General features: G+C 39.2%; 1 protein-coding gene across 9 annotated transcripts in view; it reads right to left on the bottom strand.

Annotated features, from left to right (window-relative positions):
* NRXN3 (neurexin 3) overlaps positions 1-18,163 on the bottom strand; it is a 1,709,419-nt gene that overhangs the window by 348,366 nt on the left and 1,342,890 nt on the right. For all 9 annotated transcript variants that reach the window (XM_078393277.1, XM_078393271.1, XM_078393299.1 and 6 more), the window contains one exon: positions 11,347-11,528. In XM_078393277.1, the coding sequence (XP_078249403.1) occupies positions 11,347-11,528 (182 nt within the window). The remainder of the gene's footprint in view (positions 1-11,346; positions 11,529-18,163) is intronic.

The following is an 18,163-nucleotide window of genomic DNA, read 5'->3' as shown; positions in this document are numbered from 1 at the left end:
AAAATTAAACTTCAATGACATTCTGATATGTATGTTTAAAATACAGCTAACCAACCAACCCATAGTCGCAAAAAGAAAACAGAATGGACTCCTGACTAAACCCCGGAGACTGAAAATCGAGTTATTTCATCTACCCCTACATCTACCATTCACAGCATCTGTTCTTTTAATATACTTCCTATAATCCAATAAATCATTTTGCTCTTGCTTCTGGTTCAAAGTAATACTGCAAACTTAAACGACAATTGACCCAGTGGTCCCACAACAATAGCATCCCACCTATGATTCTGAATGGGAGCTGTAAGCACAGGACAAGTTCCACGGATTGGTCACAATCCTGCACTAAAGATTCAGCGGGTGTTTTCCTAAAAGTGATTATGGAACTTCTTCCACAGATGATAGCAGAAACCAACCGCATGTGTTGGTTGTCGCACTGGATTTGCCATGTTTAATTCAGATTCCTACAGAGTGAAAACTATATGGAGGGCTGGGGAGAAATAACAGCAGCTAAAAATGATTGAGTGGAGCAGCGACAGAATAAAACTTGGAAAGCAAGACTGAAGAAACTAAATTTATACAGTGCAGAAAAGATGAGAATACTCAAAGGTGATATGATCACACATTATAAATACCTTCAAGATAACAATATAAATGCAGGAGGCGAATTATGCATCGTTGCAAAAGGTGATGGGATGTATCAGACAGCACCCGACGAAGAAAGGAAAAGTTTAGTCTGGTGAGGAGTGGAATGTTTTGAACAGTGTCTACTACCCAAGTTATGCAAAGTATTGAACAAAAGCTGCTTTCACAGAAAGCATTTACATGCACTATTTTAAATCTCTCACACCTACTCAGTGGCATCATACTCATCAGCATTATATATGTTCACAAGCTAACATTTCCATGTTTTTAAAATATCTAGTCTAGCAGACTCTGGTTCTGGAGGGACCAGAATTGCAAGAGATCCTAGATTTCTGTACAGTAAAAGAGGCAATGGAAAGCTAATTGATAAATTGTAATGTGCCTCTTTAGCTCAGTGATTTAGACACCTGGCTGCAGAGCCCCAGGTTGGAGGGTTTGATTCCCTGCTGTGCCTCCAAGGAGTACAGTCAGCCTGTCTGGCCTTGGGCAAGCTGCCCACTCCCAGGACACCCCCAGCAGAAGGGAATGATAAACCACTTCTGAGTTTTGTCTACCTGGAAAACCCTGAAAAACATCACCGTAAGTCAGAATTTACTTGATGGCACAATTATTATTATTATTATTATTATTATTATTATTATTATTATTATTATTATTATTATTATTATTATTATTATTATTATTATTATTATTATTATTATTATTGTTGTTGTTGTTGTTGTTGTTGTTGTTGTTGTTGTTGTTGTTGTTGTTGTTGTTGTTGTTGTTGTTGTTGTCCACAGGATCAGCTCCTTTTTTTCTTTCCAAACAGCAGATCCTTAGTGCATTACACACATAAACATACTTTTATAAACAAAGAGAGGGACAAAACTGCATTTGTACTGTCCTTTGAGATATTTCTCTATATTCAGTCTCTGATCTTCCTATAGCTACTATGCTGCAGTTGAGCATATGTGAAGGGTATTTTTAAATGATATGTTTTGTAATTGTAGCTTTGTGATCCACTCCTATCTACACAGAGCACTCTGCCTGAGGCCATAGAGGGTTTTCCATGGCCTCAAGCAGAGATCTCTCTGAGCCTTCTGACCTGAAATTCTTTTGCAGTAGGATATAAAACCACTTATATTATTTCTGGGGTGTCTTCTACCCAGTGAGAATTTCAGTGCATTTTCAGTGCAAAAATGCCTCAGGTCCAAAAAAAAAAAAAAAGTGTTTGAATGCCCAGGAATAAGTGTGTGCCAGAAAACACAAAAGTGGAATTAAGTGTGAATTAAAATCAGGTTTAAAACAACAACAACAGGAACACATCAGCTTGTGGCACTGCATGGCATATCCTGACATCAATGAATACTGGTGTCTTTCCAAAGAAAACAGTCACAGATAGCCAAGCTAATGGCAACCAACTGAGTTCTGTTCAGTGCACCATAATTTGTAAAAAAAATGGCTTGAGATGGTTTTTGGTTCCACTATGTTACACTAGCAGAGATAAGAAAATAACCCATGCTATAAATGTAAAATGTGCACATTGTGGGTCTGTTTCCATGGAGAGTCTTTAACATAGTGTGTATGTTCTGTGTAAAATGGGGGCCTCAGAAACTGTCCCACTGCAATGATAGATATAATGCCATTGAAGATGCCAGGAGCCACACCATAGATGTGTTTTACATGAAAAATGTGCTTTATCACTAGTCACACTGAAAGCTGCCTTAAATTTAAATCAAAGCATTGGGGAATCTACCTTATTATTGACTACTCTGATTGGCAATACAGAGTTTCAAGCAGGTAACTCTCTGAACCCTGCCTGCAGATTCCAGGCATTGAACCCAGGGCCTTCTGCATGCAAAGCACAGGCAGTGCAGCTACTCAACTATAGCCCCTCACAATCAGCTTAACAAGGACTCAATTAGTGGGAAGATCAGTAACATCAGGGCTCGTTTCTAGAAGGCTGCCTTCACGTAATTCTCTCTTCTTTTGTCAAAGCTATGTAAACCGGACCTGCATTTTAAAAAAAGGCCCTGGCAATTGAGATTCATTTCTTTACCAGTTTCAATATCATCTATAGCTGTATTGAAGAGACTGTGTTTCTGTTGAAGAGACTGTTTTCCTTGATTCAATAACTAATTTGGTATGTGCTGTCAAGGCAAACCTATAGCAACCCTAACAGGGCTTTCGAAATAAGTGAAATAGTTAATTAATGTTTTACCAGTTCCAAAGCCCAATGAGTTTTCACGGCTGAATACACACTTGAACCCAGGCCTCCTATTCTGTCACCACACCACACTGGATACCTTCAGTAATTGACAGTATTAACAACAAAACAACAACAACAACAACAACAACAAGAAAAAGAAAAAGAAGAAGAAGAAGCAAAAAGCTAATGACCAGGCCTACAAACTGCAGAGGTAAAGTGAACAATATACCTTGTCATTACGTTCAGAGGAGAAATATCATCAGCTGCTGTTACACCCTACCCTGGATTATGTCAATTATCTTATGAACTATCTAATAGGAGTAGGTAAATCACTCAAACACAGCTCCTTGACTGTGAAGCTGGCAAAGAGATTAGAGACCAGCCAGATTCTCCTGTGAGTTGTTCTCCAGCCGGTCTTGTTTGTCCCCAAAGTTCCATTCCAAGCACTAGTAAAGAACCAACAGGGTTAACTTTTGCTTTACCTTCTCAACCTTTAAAGGCAGAAGTCAGAAAAACAACGTCCCATGTTTCACAAAGCCTTTCAAATCAGCAAGAAGCTTTTTACTTCAATTAGGTTTCCTTTTCTAATGTACTGCCAGAAAGAGGGACTGGGGAATGCTTGTTAGAGCACACACTACCACCTTAGGCTATACACCCAACAGATGTCCCAAGTTAAATAACTCCCATTTCTGTTCTCCTGCTTTTGAAAGATCTCCAAGGACATCTTGAAGCATCTCATAGGAGGTCGTCCACATCCACACTGCATTGCAGCTGAGTTTTTATTGTTATTTGTTGCTGTCCCTGTTGTTGTTTTCATCCGTGCACAAAATTACAGTATAACAAAATAGTTGCCCCAATTCTACATAGGGAAGGAATGTAAATCAATTTCATTAAAGTCTGGTGAAACCTCTGCAGAACAGCCTCCCCTTGGATCATTTCCATTTATCTCAAGTCAATTAAGAAAATATTTCATTTGCACAAAAATGTCAGATATCAACTAAAGAAGAGGACTTAGCAGAGGCCTTTTCACCACTTTAAATAGGTAGCTTTGATTAAGCTGCTGGTTAGCAAACAAGGTTCTCCTCATTCGCAGAATAATGCACCTTATATGATGCACAAAAGGTTTCACATAACCACCAACAGTTCCTTTAGTGGGAGTCTCATTCACTTCTGTAGGACTTCTTGAAACATCATCACCCTCTTTGGGGTTCAAAACCTGAAAATGTAGAGAACAGCAGAGGATAGGTTTCTTGCATTTTTGACAGTTATGCCAAGAAGAAGTTCAACAGGTAGTGTTTGCAACAGAATCTTGCTGAAACGTCCCTCTTCTGCATGATTGTTAAACCTGCAGGAGCCCCATCCTCTTTTCAATCCGTCAACCCTCTTCCCTAACTCCCCAGACAAAGAGCCAGATCCAAGAGTGAGTCAACTTGGAGGAAAAAGAAGTTTGCTTTTTATGTGTGATGTGACTCACCTACAAGTCTTATTAGCTTCCAACAGTATAGTCCAGTGGACTATAACTCCCAGAAATCCTGGCTAGCACCACACAGGTAACGGTGAAGGCTTCTGGGAGTTGTAGCTGAAAATAATCTGGGATCCAAGATTAGGAACCACTGGCACAGACGATAGGTAGAAGTTATGGAAAATGTGACATAAAACATCTGGAAGATGCCACATTGCCTATCCTTGGCTCTTGAGGCAAGTTGTGTATACTCCACATATTATAAAAAAGTAATTCATACCCTGCATAATGATACAACAGCAACACTGTGAACAGAAGCATATCATACACATAAAAAAATCATAGTACATGCCCACTTTGGGCTAATATAATACACCCTCTGTATTCTCAAATCTCACTTCTTTTCTCTACCTTTCTAACAAACACAGTACTCATATATATACCTCAAGTAGAGATTTTATGTAGAATAATCAGATACATTTTAAAAGGTGGTTCTTTGCATGTTCTAAAAGATCTGTAGAACAGTGATCCCACCACTTTCAAGGCCTGATGGGAAGCATTATATGACTATATTATGCTATTTCCTTTGATTATTTTTTTACTAGTTATTGCTATGCCTCTGCCTAAAGCAGACAGATATGAACTTCTTTGTGAATCAGAAACTGGACCTCTTTCAACATAGTCTGACACCATATCAAGCAGAGGTTAACTTCTGATGCAACAGGCACAGCAGACATCAAGCCAGAGGTAAATTAAACTAATAATTGCCCTGCTTTAATTTCCTCCAAGAAGCAGCTTCAGTGTTTAAGTGGTCACTGAATTACAGCTGCACCCTGCTGCCATCCATTAGCAACCAGGCTGGGAAGCTGATTTTTTTTTTTAATGCTGCAATGCAGGTGGTGGTAAAAAAGCAGAAATTAGGATCTTTGATTACAGGCACATTCAATGTTATTTCTCTTTGTGTGCAACTATTTTTATAAGTATGATGAAAGAGAAGGGTAGGAGAAGGGAATGTGTGCAAACGCTTGACTGGAAATGCTGCCCGACTGCAATCCAGCTACTTCCATGTAGCTCCAGTGCAGTCAATGGAATTGTTCAGTAGGGCTGTCAGAACAATATTTTACAATAAGAGTTTGCATATAATTAGTTTCTAGGCAAAGGTATAAGCTTAGCATCTCCATAGCTTGACTTCTACAGCTAAATAATTGGCTAATGCAATGAGAAAGAATGAGTGCAATCTCCTCACGTATTCAAATAATAACTGCAGTCACCACATAGAACAGGTAAAGTGTGGAGTTATATTTCCTTCCTCCCTTCCTTCCTTCAGATATGATCTTGCTCTTGCTAATTATCTTGGAACACTGGGAATGTTTCCCTGGTATTCTCCTAAATTATTTTTTTCTCATTGTAAGTGCTTATGATGGCTTAGAAACAGGACTAGTCCTACTACTGGGTAAAGTGAGGCAGCAGTTTGTGAATATGCTAGGAAGTCAACAAATTGCTAGTTACTTAATTCTCTTTCTTTCTCTCTCGCTTTCTCTCTGTACCTCTGTGTCCAGCGAGAGTGGGGGGGAGGGAGGAAAGAAGTTTTAATGAGATTTTCTACCTCATGGGCCAAAATATATTGACTGAGTTTGGAGGGATAAATGTGCTATTTGCAGTCTTGCCTTGGCTAGCAAGGTGTCTTGGGCCAACATGATTTAGCAAAGCACAGGGCAAAACAAAACCTATAGAATATATATTTGATAGATCCACCAAGTGTACAACTCAGACATGGTCTAGAGGGGCGGGGTAAAAATCAAATAAATAAATAAATAAATAAATAGAACAGTGGTGCAGGAGTTTCTCTAAATCCTACCAATTTTCAGAATTTCTCTGAATCCCACCAATTTTAAAATGTGCTCAAATATGTGTGTGCTCTTTTTTACAATGTCCCAATAGTCTTGCAAATATACACACTCTCGGGGCAAAGTGTGCTGCTTCTTTGGGGCCTCAAGAGGTGCAGAAACAATAAGGTCTCAAGTTAATTGACAGTGTGATTAAGTTCAAAATTATATTATTGACTGAAACAAAAAGTCTTGTGGCATCTTAAACACTACCCTATTTTATTTGGCACAATTTTCATGGATTACAGCCCTGCTACTGGATCTTGCGTTATTTAAATGTTCTTGTTATGTCTGTAGAAACAGGCTACATTCAACAAAAACTTTTTAATCAGTTTAATCTGTACAGTGCTACAAAACTCTTTGTTGTTTTTCCTGCAAAAGATTAACAAAGCTACCATTCTGAAAACTTCACATCCCTCCAGCAATTTCTGTTTCACTTATTCTAAATTACAAAGAATTGTCAAAAGAAGGCATCACTGTCACACAAACTGCCAGTCCAGCTGATCACTCTCGCCTTTGGTCACAATATAGCCTTGGAATGTATTTTGCTATATATTCATCAACGAAGCATTTAGTAGCTTTCAGCATTCAGCAATTGAAAACACAAGGACTTAAGCAGATGATGTCAGCTGAGTGGGTGGTTAATGAATCCCTATATCAATGCATTGAGCCTCCATGCTGGTTGAATGCAGCTGGGGATCAGAAATTCATCATCTTTAGCTACGGGGCATCACAGAGTTATTTCTTGCACTGCTGCACTGAGCTATACACCAGGTGTATCAACAGCAACAAAGATAGGATTGAGGATTGTTTGAAGGGTCAAGAAGAGAGAATTTGATGCAGCATAACGGCTTCAGATATACAGAATAAAATGAGTGGGGAAGTAGGCACATAGGCTTGGTACAACCCATTCCCAATCTTATTTCTTTGCAAGGTGGAACATCTACTGCTAATTTTCTCAGTATCAAGTTGATTCTGAAGGCATATGGGCAAGCCCAAGGCAGGAGGAGAAGGTGGAAACACTACCATAAATTGAAGATGGCAAAATAAAATTGATTCTCTGAACATTATTAAGTAATGAGCTGGAATAAAAGCGTGCTGCTTATATACCACCCCACAGCACTTCAAGCACCTTCTGGGCGGTTTACAAGTTAATTATGCAAGCTACACATTGCCCCTCCCCCAATGAGCTGGGTACTCATTTTACCGACCTCGGAAGGATAGAAGGCTGAGTCAACCTTGAGCCGGCTACCTGGGATTGAACCTCAGGTCGTGAGCACAGTTTTGGCTGCAATACAGCAGTTTAACCACTGCACCATGAGGAAATGCTTTTCAACTCAAGGAACAAACACACAGTATTCATAATCAACAGTGTGGAGTTTTCCCTGAATGCCACATTTATTAAAAGTAGGTATCCCAGGAACTCCCTTATGTTGAGTCTGTTCTTAATTTTGATATTATGTAGCCTGTTGCTATGCTTACAGAATATTAACAGTTTCTCTACTCGGGATACATTGGTGACTACATGTGTGCTTGAATGAAATTACGTAAGTTCCAGTGGCAGATTGCTAATTAACAAGATATGAATCACATTTCTAGTCACAGGGTCATCACGTGACCAGGAATACAATCAGTGCCTCATTATTTGGCAGCAGTTTGCTGGTAAAACGTATGCAGTTTCACTTACGAATATGTAAATTGTCAATAAGATTCTGGCTGATGCATTTTTTTAAAAAAAAATGTGGTGTATCTCCATTCTTAGTCACAGTCTGGCTTAGATTCACTAACAAGTGTTCCTAGTCAACTCTTGCAGTCTTAAAGCACAAACATAACTGACAAAGTTAGTGATGCTGAATACTACCCCTGAGGAGTTGACAAATGGTGATTTTGTCAGGATAGTCACATGAAATGAAGGACAAGGACCTCATACATTTAACAGTGTTGTGGAAGAGGAAGTTTAATAAGCCCACCCTGTCCTTTAAGCAACACCTATTGAAATTTCAATTTCTGGAGAGTTATTAATAAAAGAGGAAGTCCATCCTCTGTTTCATGTGGGCACACTATGCCTTGCAGCTTACTTTGCCTTGCAGGAATGGAGGGGCAGATATATCAGTTTGCCAAAGAGAATTATGTCATCTTTGCATCTTTCACTCTATTTACAGATAGGCCATAAAAGGAAGTAAACAGCAAGTGCTCCTACTAGGAGGTAGAACTTAATTCATCACTTCATCACAGCATGTGATAAAGTGGGCTGCAGTCTACAAAAGCTTATGCCATGTAAAACATTTTCATTTTAAATGTGCCACAAGTTGTTCTTTTTTCAGAAAATGATGATGCTGGTCTGCCCTATATGAAAACAACTAATTTCCATTGATCAAACAGCAGCCAATGATTATTGGCTTTTCGTGAGCAATTCCCTAAAGAAAGAAAGATTAGCCAACAGTTCCTAGAAACCTTTACAGTATTTCCTTGGAAGCAAACTCTGGCATTTATTTTTATTGGTAACATTTCTACCTCTGCTTTCAGAACAAAGATTATTTTTTAGATGACGTCTCCTGGAATCTCCAGCCAGTATGTTTCCTCCCTTGCTGTGTCCACTGGGGGCTTCCAGCAGGCAAAATAAAAATAAAAAAGAAACTTTCCAAACTTAGTTCCAGACATGGCTTCACCTGATCCCAGTATCACAGATGTTGCTAGGGGTGGCAAAAAGGAGCTCCTATTGGGACAATAAACTTCCACCAATGTTTTTTCTCACCATCCGTCTCAAATTTGCTCTGTAAACTCTAGGAGCCCAGTCCTCCTTTGCCTCTGATCACCCTTGAGCAAGTGAGCCAAGTGCAGCCCTCCAGATGATGTGGGACTTCAACCCCCATTAGCCCAAGCCAGTAAAGACATTGATGATGAATCCTGGGACAACCAATCCAGCAACATCTGGAAAGCCACACTTTGCCTAGTTTTGCCCCAGTCATTCTAGAAACTTTGATTAGATACATATGGGAAATGAAAATTCGTAATGTTGTTATGGCCCATCACCATGTCTCACTTTTCCTCCCAAGCTATCTGTGGAATTCAGGCCAACCCACTGCCTCCATAACTCTACGGAGAATAGGATAGTGTGTTCAATGAATGCCCCAACAAAAGGCAAGAAAATAAACCTTCAGTGGCATGCAAGTGATTTATCTCTCCCTGCAGACATCAGCTGCACAATATCCATCATAAGCCCCAGCTGTCCCAATCACTCTCTATTTACTCTCCATGAGCATTTTTGCATGTTGTAAATCACAGGGCAGCACTTGTGGTGAGGGATAGGATGAACGCTTGGCGTGGAAAGTTTTGGACCACTTCAAACCATGCAGGACACTTATAATGAGGGGAAATGCCCATCTCCTTCATTATCCTTAATAGGTGTGCATTCCAGGTACTGTACATCACAAAATCCTTTCCAGGACAATAAGCACTCTACTACAACTCTGTCACCCTTCTACACACATATAGACTTATAGGTTCAATATAAATGTCTGAAAATTCATGATCCGAGTCCTTCTGGAGGGTGTGCAATCCATTTTGCCTGAGCTGCCAGCTCACTTACATCTGCATGGTAAATCAGGAGGGAAAAGGTTTCAGAGGTTATAGATTCTTGTCATACAAAACAGATGCCTAGGCACATTAATCTCCAGAGTGTCTAAAGGGCTCATAATTAAAAAATGATTTCAAATGGATTTTCCATAAATTACATTCACAACAAAAATCAGTAAGATGCCCTTTTTGTATTCCCCTCACTTGGTATGCAGATAGGAAAATTATGTGGTAATAAATGTCCTGTGATTCCTATGAACTGCCTGTAAGATGTCAGTATAGAGGTTACCAAGAGATATGTCTGACATGAGGTTGAACTCATCTCAACAGAGGTGGGGGGGGCGGCGAAGTGGCTGATACCTTCTATGGACTTCTTAAAAATAGAAGCATATACTGTATATTTAGATAGCACAAGAAGTGAAAACTTGTGAGGATTCACTTGTGGTCTTCAGTTTTATAGGGAACCTCAACACTGCATGCTGATTGTACAACTGTGAACAACTGGAGAGTCTAATAGCACTTTATCATGATAATACTACTAATAATTGCATGCTATCATTTCCAACTTATGGCAACTCTTCCAGAGTTTTATACCCACACTGTATTTAGAAGTTGTTTTCTACTCCCTTCTTCTGGAGGCATCTGTGACAGTGCAGACTAAGGCTAGACAGACCAGCACTCCTTAGACAGTAACTTCTACTGGTTTTCTATATGATAAAATCTATCAGGGCTTTAATTTTACACATGCTTGCTTAGAAATAGATCCCACTGTGTTCAGTGGAGCTTACATCTCAGTAGACATGTATAAGGTTGCAAATTAATAGTGAGGTTGTCCCAACTAAGATGCTATACTGTGAACTCACTGCTCAGACATGCACCTCACTATGTAGCACCCAGCAAGATTTCTCATCCAAGATGACATTATATTTTGTTACATATAAGACCCTATTTTTCATAACTACCCTAATTTTCCTAGAGTAGGATAAGTCATTCTCACCGAATAAATAATAAAAACAAGCAACCTAGTTCTACTACTGGTAGGGGCAACCTAGACATTACAAAGTCAGGATTTTGTATCAATACCATTTTAGGTCACCTGGAAGTCAAAAGAGAAGAAGCACTTGACATTTTAATTAAATTCAGCTACATTTAGATATTTCTAATTACTTGCTTTATGCAATCTATGTATGGGCAACAATGCTAATAAACACACCTATCAACTCTACAGATACCATTTGTTTGTGCCCTAAAAATATGTAACATTCTTGTGCAGTAAGCACTGAACTGTGAAAAGATGTTTAATATCTTTTTTAAAAAAATCCAAACCAGAATAGCCTCACTGACACACCTACAGAAATCTAGGACTATAGAAAACTATGACATATTGTGAAACATCACAGAAACTCTGGAAATGACATTATTTCATTCCATCCAGTCACAAATTCTCTTCATGACAAGGTATTGTATACAATCACGTGGTCTTGACATGTAACCAACTTGAAGTTTATTGTCCTTTTTAAAAATCTCATAGTTTGTAGGCAATGGAAGTGAACTGAAATAAAGACGAACAAGAGGAGTTTTGTACTCACTATGTGAAGCTGCAGAAAGTCAGTGAGACCAGGGGCACTGTCAATCCGAACCAAGATACCATCTTTTACTGTTGTGCTGAACCCAACGGCCAGGCGGTCTGTTCTCGTGCTAGGTCTGTCATTTGCTGGCCAAGTGTACAGAATGAGGCCTCCACTCTTACCAAAAATATATGTGGCACCAGCTACAAAACAAGAAAAGCAGAGAAAGCAAAGAGTTAGTTGATCCAGTTGTGTTAATGTTAAAACTGCAGATTTTATGGCAAAATATAAGATACTGTTAGAGCAAATTAGGTCCAAGTGTCACCCTGGATTAAAAATGTGAATAAGACAAATTAATAACATAGTAGACACTCCAGAGAGATATACAAACATTTCTAGATTTTACTGCATAACAGTATGAGGCACATAATGTATTGTCTCTAAAAGCTTTTACACCTAGTGGCAAACAATCCACTTAGGCTTCTTTCCTATTGAAATTCATTTTGCCTTTCTTCAGTGTACATTAAAACACTTCCACTCTTCCTTGTTGAGAATGGTATATTGTGATAGGTGGCACTTGACTGCCGAGTCCACCAATGGCAGGAAAGGAGAATGGTAGTCTGAGAAAACTGTCAGTGTAGAGTAGCCACCTACACATCATCATAAACAAGGATAGGCAGCATCATAAGGAAGACAAAAGAACTTAATTGCATAAAATGGTATATGCTGAAGATGCAAAATCAGAAGTGATTTTTCTAATTTAAACAGAATCCCCACAACTTCAGTGGATAAAGTACACCGGCCTGTGATCATGAGATCTGTGTGCTTGCTGAGTCTGCTATCAAGGTACTCGCTGTGGGAGTACAAATTTAAGGTCTCTGTTCCTACAGGGTCCCTCTTCCTAGGGTTCCCTATCTTTAAAGCAGATCTAGGCTGAACAACCCTTACACACATTTATTGAAAGTGGAAAGCATTTTCAATAAAGAGATGGTCCTGGAAATCCTATCCTACATCATCCACCAGCCGGCAATTTCAGAAGTGAACACAGAATTTTGAGAACATCATTTGCCTCAGAGAAGAGAGTTTACTATGTGGATTACTATGGACTTGTATAATAAAATCAACACCTCCCAAGTGTTGTTGAAATGAATATTCATACTGTTTCTGGTGTCCTAGTGAATATACATGGGATTAACAAAAGAATCACAAACAGATAAGTACTTATTCCTTTAAGGGGAGGATAAAACACAAGAGATAGGCTTAACTGTACACATTTTGATAAAGTGTGCTTCAGGTGTCAGTTTCTAAATAAAGACAAGCAGCCACGGCGATAAAAACAGCTAGCTGGTTTTATAAAGCTTCCACAACTTCACTATTGCAAGGGCTATTTGGAGTTATAACGGAGACTGTACTACTTGCAGAACAGAACAGAACAAAATAACTCTAACACTCTTACATTAATAAAAAATATATCCATGTGTGAGAGCCAATCAGTAAGACATACATAAGTGTAGTTGTTTGGTTGCTTATTCTGAAGAAGAACAATGCACTCCAATAGTAAGGAGATGCTGAATTCTTCCTTTCAAGGCTCTTTGAGAGGTTAAATGTCTAACTTGTTAGCAGTTTAATGCCCTGTCTGCTTAGCTAAGCAAAAGCCTCTTTCTTTGTCTACTGCCTCAATACCTCGCTGCTTCTCATTCAAATCTCAGCAAGTTGTTCTTGGTTTAGAACATAGCTTGTGTTTTGCTGTTGTTTTTCTAAAGCTGAACTTTTGAGACTGCTGATTTCCATATCAGCTTCTATGTGTGTGCCTTGGGGGAAAAATCCTGGGTGCAAAGTGTGTTTTGGGGTGTCTGTTCAGATTGTATATCATGTTGTCTAGACCTATTGGGCCACATCTTCAGCTAAGGATTTTTTTTGTGTGGTTCTTAGCCTTGAAACTAAAGAAGAACATCTACATTCAGATTAGGCTACATTTCCCAGAATACCCAAGCCTGCAGGTCAAATCCTCTGGTTCAGAAGTAACTGACCACAGCATGAGAGGGCTGTTGGACTCATACTATGCCTATGCACTTTGCAAAGGAGGAAACAGAACATGAGACTGGATGGGCTCCTGATCTGATCCAGCAGAGCTATTAAATGTTGAGGTCCTTACTTAATATCCCCCAAAAGAATCTTTCATGTGTCCATAGCTGCCAACTGCACTCCCTTTGGCTGTGATGCCTTTTTAGCATCTATCATCAATTTCCCCGTATACATATTTCTGCTTTCCTCTAAACACTTCCCATGAATCTCCATAACTGTCCTTATACCTGCTTCCTCCCTTTATGAAATAATAGTAATTTTGGTATCTTTAACCATGTCTATTTCCAAAATTCTTTCAGGTTCTACTCCAATCAATTGAAAATGTTCTCACTGTTTATACACTGTCTGCTTACCATAAGAATACTAGCCATCTCTTCATATTAATTAGCGCTGTCTGTAATAATGAATTAACATAGCTTCTTCCCCCTGTATGTGTAATTCAAGCAGCCCAGATTGAATGGAAAAACTTTCAATGATCTCTCTCTCTCTCAATTATTAGCTAGTCATTATGTTTCACATTATACTCATTCACAACATGACACAATGCAAATCAGAAGATGTTACAAATTGCCTATGGTAGCATCAGTGGCTCCTACTGGTACTGCTGCTCATATAATTACAAAAGCAAGACCATGAAAATATTACTAATTTCTGGACATTTTTCACTAGTGCAATTCAGAGAAACACTGCAGAAATAAGTTGTGATACTTGGTCAACAACTGCCTACCACCCAAAATGACAGTCATGTATCAAGGGCTCCCATCTCTTCCTGTAAGGAATTTTCTCTTGACATGATCACATTAGAAATTTCCCTAGATAGTCAGTGGTGGCCCAAAGCAAAGAGAAATGTAGTGGGACACTATATAGATTTCTATATAGATGGATGGATAACTCAGTGAGTTGGGTACCTGTCTTCAGAGCAAGAGATCAGTTCAGTTTTCCACTCTGCCTTCCAGGAAACGAGCCAGTCTGTGTAGCTTTGGGTAAGCTGCACAGTTTCAGAAAGCCCCCCAAAAATGGCAACAGTAGACCCCTTCTGAATACTGTAGACCCAGAAAATCCTGGAAACAGTTGTCATAAATTGGAATTGACTGAACTGCACTAAATTATTATTACATAAGCCACTACAGGGAAAGAGAAAACCTGATGAAAAGCTGCCATTCTGAGCAGCAGACCTGTGTTGAGTGCATGGAAGAAGGCTCATGGACCAAAGTGGAAAAGTGCCTCAGTTCAAAATTATGGGGTGTGTGGGGAGTGCTCTCTGCCTAGTAAAGATCTGCCTACATTTGAGCATTCGGTCTACTTTCCTTCTAATAACACTTAGGTGGAAATGAGTCATTTGTGAACACTAGCAAGTGCTGTATGCAAAGTGGAAGAAACCTATTTGAAAACGAAAGATGCATTCTAATCAAGTTGGGCTTTCATTTAAATTATAAATTTGGGGATTTACACTTCACTTTTTAAATTGGCCTTCATTTTACTCGCTGTAGCTTTTCAGGACAGCTTCTGAAAAACACTCACACATCTTTTAAGGAGTCACTCTGTTCATGTCAGAGTCCCTAAGAGTACCAATTATAGTCAATTAAAATGACTGGGCTGTCGTCGCACTTAAGTGCCTAGCAAGATGGAATACGACATGAAGATGTGCACAGCTATGCAAATTTGTACAAACATTTGAACCCTAAAACTTGTGATATGGTAGGGCACTTCGTGGGACCAGGCCCTGAAAGGCAGGTTAGAATTTTTAAACCTAAAAAGAACACATACAAACTGTAACATAACTTTCTCACAGGTACATTTCATAAATCTGAGTTTTGGGAAAGTACGGTATATATATATATATATATATATATATAGGCATGATATGTTGCATTTCATGTGCCACAGAAATAGCTACTGGTGTAATCAAACTGGCAGCTGAATCCTACTTGAAGACTGGATGCCTCTGCCGTACTTGAGAGTAATAATTTGGGGGCACAGAGCCAGATATTTGAGGCCCATGAAATGCAACATATCATGCCTATATATATATTTTGGGAAAGTACGGTGTGTATGTATATATACATCCAGTCTTCAAGTAGGATAATAGAGCAATAATTTGGGGGCACAGAGCCAGATATTTGAGGCCCATATGGTTGTCTTCTGACTCTTTGCCTCCATATTTAGCATCTGAGGTGGCAATCTCACTCAGCATAACAGTAGGAAAAATCCTGAAAATGACTTTGGAATGCTACACAAGATACAGTAAGGTACCTGAATTATGAGTTGGGGAAAGGAAAATAGCAGGTTCCATGTTGCACTTTGGGGTAGTGTCATGTATTTTAAGCAGGGACGTGGTGGCGCTGTGGGCTAAACCGCAGAAGCCTGTGCTGCAGGGTCAGAAGACCAGCAGTTGTAAGATCGAATCCACACAACGGAGTGAGCTCCGTCGCTTGTCCCAGCTCCTGCCAACCTAGCGGTTCGAAAGCATGCAAATGCAAGTAGATCAATAGGGACCACCTCGATGGGAAGGTAACAGTGTTCCGTGTCTAAGTCGCACTGGCCATGTGACCACGGAAGATTGTCTTCGGACAAAACGCTGGCTCTACGGCTTGGAAACAGGGATGAGCACCGCCCCCTAGAGTCGAACACGACTGGACAAAAATTGTCAAGGGGAACCTTTACCTTTACCTTTACCATGTATTTTAACTCATTCATTTTCTAACATCTTCTCTGTAAATATATGACACTGATAGTAGGGATAGGAAAAGATACCAGTTAATTTTCTATAAGAAACTGCCAAAATTATCACATTTCTTCATATTCTGAGAAGGGGGGGGAAACTGACAGATCTACCCACATCCATAGCTCTAAAAATTCTTTAAAAGTCCAGATTTGAAACCCTCTATGTCAAACTACGTTAGAGCTGGGCTAGGATGACTGCTTCTTTTTTTCCTAAGATTTTCCTTCCATTTTTAATATGTATATGGAAGGCAGGTAGAAATTTATTTATTTATTTATTTATTTATTTATTTATTTATTTATTTATTTATTTATTTATTTATTTATTTATTTCCCACCTTTCTCCTTAAAAAGATCCTAAGGTCTATGCTGAAAACATGGTAACTACAAGCAGGTGGACCGTTTCTGTTCATTTTCTCCCCAAAAATATACCAACTTTCACAGTCACATACTTGGGAGTGTAGTTTTAAAGCACTGGGGTGAAAATCTGTTTTGCAAATGCACAAACAATGTAATTTTTGGGTACATATCTACCCTCTGCAAACCAAACATAGGGACACTCCTTTTCTAAATGCTCAAGAATCTTTTCCCAGGCATTACTTCCTGAAAGGTGCAACATAGATGTCAAAGGGCTGCAGGGCCATATATTTAGACCTACTCCAACTGTTGTCGTTTCACCTGGCCTCTCACGTGAGGGAACAAACATCTGCAGTGGGAATCATCTGTCTGGGGAGGTTCCCCACATAATTTAGAATGTTGATCTTCTTGGTAGCCTCTTTTATTGAGGTACCTACGGGTCTTTGCTTGCCAGGTCTACGTTACTTTTCTCCACTACAGCACTATCACTTTTGAGCAGAGAATTCTGAGGCCACAAACAGACATTAGAGAGAGCCATGATTAGGAAGACATTCCTTAACTAATAAAGGCACCTGAGTGTCATGGGCAGAGATTATTTCATCTCCAGGGGTATACAGTACAAATTATCTTCTTTTGTTTGAGTAACAGGTATTCAGGATTTGGGCACATGGTTCCTTTGAAATCCGATTTCATAAAACTGAAAAGATTGTCCCAATCAACTCCTTGAAACATTAAGGAAGTTTTCGACTCAAATTAAAGGCTGTTGCTACTGTCTGTTCTGGAATGAGCATCTCAGCAAACTATAAATTCCATAAGACAAAGTCTGACAGTTAAATTGATACCAAACTGCTATAGCCATGCAGTGTAGAAACACCTACATGATTTGAATGCTATATATTGTATCACAAAATATACAAAGAATCCAACCCATCAACTCTGGCAATAAAATAGTCTATCGCTAATGCTATTTAAATTAATACAGATGTGTCTCTGACTGCGGTCATGAACCCCTTTGTGACAAGCAAAGCTCCTACTCATTCCATTAATCCAGCGTAGTCTGAAAAGATAAATCAAATGATATTACACTTCTTCACCAGAATAACATGGGGGATACAGGCCTTGACACTTTCTCCCAATTCATTACTACCCCTTTGTTCTTCTGCATGTAATCTTTAATAAATATAGATAACATTGTCACATTTTTATTCCTACTCTCTCTAAAGGCTGGGAGTTTATTAAGCAATTTCCTAACAAAGAGAAAAACTGACCACCACAAAGCCCCATTCTCCTGGAAAGGAAAGAGACCTGAAAATGCCTGATCACCCTGCCTATTTCTTTTTCATTATTTTAATTTTACTGTTTCATGGATTCCCACAGTTTCATCACAGATCTTCTGCTGAGTCCAATACATCTGACAAGACTATTCCCAGGATGCTTCCATTCAGATCCTATTATGTTTATTAATCTTTTTAACCATGTACATTTCTCCCCATGCTAGTAAGAAGCTAACAATTCAACTAAAGATGAATTTGCTAGCAGGGCAGATTTGGTCTCCTTACTTGGCAGCATTTGCAGTCACCTAGCCACTGAAATTGCCTCATGTATTCTTAGTAACCACCATGCTGGAAGAATGGAATCAGTAATACATCACAAACCATTAACGTGCAGCTAGTTT

Source organism: Pogona vitticeps, chromosome 1, assembly GCF_051106095.1.
Source record: "Pogona vitticeps strain Pit_001003342236 chromosome 1, PviZW2.1, whole genome shotgun sequence".
NCBI lineage: Eukaryota > Metazoa > Chordata > Lepidosauria > Squamata > Agamidae > Pogona > Pogona vitticeps.
Note: the sequence above shows the minus strand (reverse complement) of the source record. Positions and strands in the feature narration are given on the sequence as shown.